The 5,690-nt window shown below is 44.0% G+C and overlaps 1 protein-coding gene across 1 annotated transcript in view; it reads right to left on the bottom strand.

Annotated features, from left to right (window-relative positions):
• Positions 1–5,690, bottom strand: part of RPTOR (regulatory associated protein of MTOR complex 1) — a gene marked incomplete at both ends in the record, with an annotated part of 63,223 nt that overhangs the window by 36,208 nt on the left and 21,325 nt on the right. Inside the window, 2 exons of the mRNA XM_029083844.1 lie at positions 24–92; positions 459–577. Of these exons, the coding sequence (XP_028939677.1) occupies positions 24–92; positions 459–577 (188 nt within the window). The remainder of the gene's footprint in view (positions 1–23; positions 93–458; positions 578–5,690) is intronic.

The following is a 5,690-nucleotide window of genomic DNA, read 5'->3' as shown; positions in this document are numbered from 1 at the left end:
GGGGTGTCTGCATGCTGACTCACATGTACTAGTTCACCTGGATTGGAGAGCCGTTGTGGCTTCAGTCTGCAGGCCAGTCCCACTTGCATAATCTAAATCAGTTTGCAAACGGATAATTTAATGAAGTATATTTAAAGTTTTCTCCCAGGGACTGATCTAGATAAGTAGACTTCTAAACAAGACCTCGTGTCTAAGGTCTGTACCTAATTTATATCCTACAACATTCCCAGGCCCTCCCCCATTTATTTATTTTACCTGATCAAGAGTTCATATGAGTGTTTATCTTTTTGAAACATTAAAAGCTCCTTCTGCAATAGATCCAGACTGAACTAGGACCACTTACCAGAGCCCTCCAATGGATCTGTTCAGCTCAGTCTACCTAGGCTTTGCCTAAGCATGAAAAAAGAATTAACACACCACAGCCTCTCAGCCAGCCAGACAGACACAGAAAGGCATACCTTGTAGGCAATGCTGTTGAGAACTTTCATAGCCAAGTCGGAAACATCAGGATAGGGGTCGGCAGCTAGGTGAAGAAGGACTCTCCAAATTTGGGTATAAACACTGTTGAAACTCACACCTAAAATAATAATAAAAAAACCAACCAAACAAAAAAAACAAAGTCCCACAGCACATGACAATCCATCAACTCAAACACTTTGATCTTATGTGAGAAAATTCATTAGAACTCCAAACATCACAATGACATCTAAGAAAACATCAAGAGAAGAGCTCAAAAACACCCTACGTGGGCATTTCGTCTCCATTTTGAGTTTCTTTGTGAACTCTGCAAGGGCTTGTAAAATGAAAGTGGGAAAAAGAAGGCTAAATTAAAGACTACCTAAATGAGCTTCAGTCAAACTGCTAGTTATCTACACTCGTGAAGCAAATAATCTAAAAAGGCCAAATGGAAGACCAGATAATGTGTTTGTATTTCCTGAGCTAAAATACTAAACAGTGTAAAACCACAGTTACTGGCTTATATTTTTATGGTTATTTTTATTGCTGTTTTAATCATTACTACTCAGCTTGAATGTTCAGGGGTTTATATATTCTACAAGTTTACTAAACATCTAAATGTTAAAAAGGAAGCTTTAGGACCTGCACCTTGGTAAGTCTAACTCAGTCTTTCCTATTGACATTTGTATCAATTCCCCAACTGCCAATTTGTTATTTAATGAGAATATCTGCCATTTGGTATTCCAGCAGAAGGGACCGACAGATTCAAAGTACAAATCAAATTAATAAGCATTTGCAACAACTGACAAAATTCCGTGAACATTTTATTTTGCTGCTTTTAGGCGAATCTTTAATTTGTTATTCTTTCTTCTGAACCTCACAATGTTTAATAGTTGTAACACCGTCATTTGGGAGTTGAGCCATTTGGACAATATCAAAGTGGTTGCACTAACAAAATGGAACTAAAATAGGGATTTCAGATGAGTCACAATTGATGGTAAATGACAGATCAAGCTGTTACTGCATTTCCTTTCGTGTTTCTAGAGGCATCTAAATATAAAGCGTTAAGTTGGTCAACAAGCAGCTTCTCACCTTGCAGAGCTGCTAAACCTGATACTCAAACCAACAGAAAATAGACTTGGACAGTTCAGATTTGAACTTGGGCTGAAGAAGGCAAGTAGCACATGGTAATAAGCTCCAGGAGCACGCACGCTGCACTTCATATGCTTGTCTGCTCTAGCCAAGGGAATCGTTCTTCTGCCAGAAAAATTCCCCAGCATGTGTCAAAGCATTCTGCAAAACACAAAGGCAACAACCTAACTCCATCCTCTCATCTGACCAGCAAAGAAAAGGGGCTCTTACTCAGCTGCCATCCAAAGCATTTTCCAAGTGGCGTCTCCTTAGAGTTTCATGCAGGGATCTCACCAGTATTTCTGACAGCACCACTTGGACAGTGCTGCCCATTTCCTGGGGCTGCCTGCAGAACAGGCTTCTACAGCTAATCCTGACCCCTCCAAGACAGGTTAAATACAGGGACTGACAAAGATACAGCAACGTTAAACCCACCCAGGGAAAATGAAGAAGTCAGTAACAGGAGAAAGCAGTAACAACTGTCAAGAAACAGAGTCCAAGGGCGCTGCTCTGTCCCGCTTGGTTTGTGCCAGCTGAGGACAGAGCCCAAGGAACGGGTGAGTAGGGCGTGCACGAGCCGAGCAGAACTGAACAGTGCAGATCCAAGTTCAGGTTTTGGCTTTGGTCATAACAGGCAAAAGTCATTGTCTTTTTCAGCAGCTCTGGTATCCGTGTCTCAATAGAGAATAAGTCAATACACAGTCAAGTAAGTCCCTGCTTGGAGGAGGGTGAGGCCCCCCAACAATAAAGGTTGGTGATACAATGCTTGTCTCTCTTCTCCAGGCTTCTTACCGTTTAGGTTCTATTTTTGCAATTGCCATGTTCATCCTGGAAGCTTCTATTACCAGGGAAAGAAAAGGAGGAGGGGGAAGGAGAAAGAGCAAGAGAGGGAGAGGGACAAAGTGCTACAAGCTTTGAGAGGGGAAAAAAAGCCCCAGCCACTGAAGCAGCCAGCCAGGTAATGTCATCCAAGGTCTGCTCAGAGTTCCACCTCCTACATTTCATCCTGTGCTAGAAGTTACATAAGGACTGATGGGAAATCTGAGTGGCTTGGTTTCTTTTAAAGCCCTTGAACGACAGTAAAAGGAAAGGGAGAGAAAGGAAGAGCACGAGGGTACCCATCAGATTTTCTAGTGTCTCTGATAACCACCTCACTCATGACGCAGCCACCAAGAAAAAAAACACTCAGTGACATTTTTTTATACATCTAAGCATCATGAAAAAACAAATTTAAACCAGAACTGCGCCAGTGTGATTCCTCATTCACTCGGCAGCCTTTGAAAAGAACAGGGGGAATTTCTACAAAGGCATCACCAGCCCAGAGCTGGTGCTCGAAGGACCGGTCCTTTCTTCTGCCATCCTCCCCCCGCCCCTGTTCGTGTTGTTCATTGCGCTGATTCAATCGAGTGACACATCTGACACAGGTCCTTGTAAAAACCTCAGCGCCGAGGCACTGGGATAATGGAAGGCAGCAGAGGTGGCAGGAGGAACAGCAGCTTGATTTCATGTAATGGACTAAACCGCAAAAAATATCCATGAGATGCAAACAAAGAGCCGAGCAAGGGGACGGGGCGTTAATCTAAGCAGACAGCTCTGTAATTAGTCAGACTGATTCAAAGCCAGTTAAATGGACCTTGCAGTATAGATTTACGTTTACAAAATGATTCCTCTCCACTAAGAATGTTAAAAATAAGTTGCCTGTCTTTACTGACAACTTTGATTTTCTCTGCATATGCATAACTCTGTTCAATTTAACAGCAAGCACCACACAGAGGCCCTGAGGAAGGGACCTGGCCAAGCTCTGCAGCCGGGTCACCGAGTACACAAAGGGTAGAACCACCTTGGCTGCAAAAATGAATGCTAACATTTTTATTTATTCTTTTTGTTTTGCCAGGCTTTGCCAGGCTTGCTTTCTATTTCCCTGTAAAAATCCCTGCAGTAGTTTTAAGCCTTGTTCTCCAGAAGAAGGTGCAGTCCACTTCTCCACCCAAAACAGCACCAAAACCACCCAGTAGCTGCACCGGCGCTGCTGCACGCCGTGGCCGAGGCAGCTCCCGTGGCTGCACATCCCTGCCTGCAGGGAAAGGGAAATTTTGAACTGGCACGCACTGAAACACACTGCTGAGATATTTCAGACTGAATGGCACCCGAGGACTCGGATATCTGCTCCCCATCAACGTTAATCCCTCCTGTTTTGTAAATGTGTGTCCCACCAGTCTCCCCTCTTCCCGTCAGTGACACGGAAGGTCCTGTGAGAGCTACTGGGATGAAGAGAACACCCGAAACCCTGGTTGCTCTCTGAATTCTACCTGGACAAATGTGGACAGCAGCCTGTTCCCTCCTGGAACAGCAAATCAGTGTTTCTTGCACAGACCTGACAGTCTGCAAGCTGGTCTCTTTGAACAGGGCCATGCAAAGGGGATCCTGCACGCTCCAACCCCTGACGGCCATTCAAACAGCAAAGCACGAGATCTTCATGTTTCAACAGAAACCAGAACCAGCTCATTAGGAAAAAGTATCTTCCCTCTGAGCAGGGAATGTTCCCCTGGACCAGGGCTGTCATAGCCAACATGAAAGCAGCCCACCATGACCAGCCTCTACATCAAGCTTCCATTTCCAAAACACACTCAGATCCCTGTATTTTCTACTCTGCAAGTTACTATTTCTATAAATAAGTACTGCTGGCTGATCAGTCACTTCTCATTATGTCTGTGCGTTTAAATACATTGCCAAGTGACAGAGAAGGAGGCTCTACCTGTCTCAACACTCACTCTCTTATTTGCTGCAGTTCACTGTCCACCTACATCTCTTGCTCTCCTCATCCTCACTGCAGTAACCTGTTCCAAGTGTTACTTTGAGGCAGCTCTTCAGGATGGATCCTGTGACACAGCAAACAGTTTTCTGCCCCCAGCCTCTCCTGCTGGAAAAGAGAACTATTCCCCAGCATTTCATTGCTCCAAGATTTATTTTCCTCCTTCTTTGATCATGCCTTAATATAATCTTTCCAGCGATGCTCTCTGTAGGACAAAGACTTTAATCATGAAATCTGGATACGAATAATCAGCCTCAAGGTATGCAAAACCCCCAACTTAATTCCTTCCCTTCTCCTGTCTTAAAACTAAACTAAACTACAAATTTACAGGACATCAAGATTAATGACTAGCTGTATGGAAAAAGCAGCAAGGCTTGGCTTCTCATCCAAATGGATGTCTTTGTTGACTAACCTAAAACTGTCTCTGGTCAGCTTGAAAACGTGGGCCAGAAAGAAATGTCTCTCCTGTTAACAGGACTGTCTGGCCAAGGAACAGTTCGCTGGAGAACAGCACACCTAGACTACAAGTACATGTCACATGTAGTGGGGGCACTACCTGGGGACATTTGGCCTACAGTTAGTGAATATGGTGTTTGTAAAATGGCACAAGAAGGAATGGAGAGGTTTTCCTTAAGTTTATGGGAAGAAATATATTGTGTGATGCTGCAATGTCAGAAAAGTGGATACACTGATCCAGAACAATCCCTCTAGCACCATGTTCCTAATGACAGAGAGGAAGAAAGCCCTGAACATCAGTGAATCAGCCTAGGGAATGCAGAGCACTGAGCACAGAATTAAACTGGGGCTGCAAATTTCTACTTTTATTATTACAGACTGGATTTCTGCTTTGCTTTGAGTCTACCCTTGTGCCCAAAGCATCCTTTTTACTGCTCTGCCTGTCTCAAACACTTGGCAGAGTCACTACTGCAGAGACAAATCACAATTTCTTCTTCCAAAACATAGAAAGTAGCACAAAACACTTCTTCAGTGAAGACAAGTCTATCACCCAGGGAGACTCCTCCCCAAGCTACTGTACAGCAGTATTTTATTGCACACCAAAACTTTAAAGAAAGGGGTTAATGTGAGCCCGGGTCAGCTGCGCAGCAGCCGCAGCATCACCGAGGGTGGCTGGAGCTGATGGCATTTTGAAAACACTTTCCTTGGGGAGCAGGAGAGAGCAGGCTGGAAGATGGTGATTCTTCAGCAGAAATGAAAAAAGCCTGGCTTTCAGCAGGCAAATGCTGAAGGTAATGGGATTCTGTGTGAGTTATGAATTTTAAACACTTCTATA

This window comes from Antrostomus carolinensis, unplaced genomic scaffold (genome assembly GCF_000700745.2).
Source record: "Antrostomus carolinensis isolate BGI_N321 unplaced genomic scaffold, ASM70074v2 scaffold44142, whole genome shotgun sequence".
Taxonomy (NCBI): domain Eukaryota; kingdom Metazoa; phylum Chordata; class Aves; order Caprimulgiformes; family Caprimulgidae; genus Antrostomus; species Antrostomus carolinensis.
The sequence above is the reverse complement of the archived record's forward strand: the minus strand, read 5'-3'. Positions and strand labels throughout refer to the sequence as shown.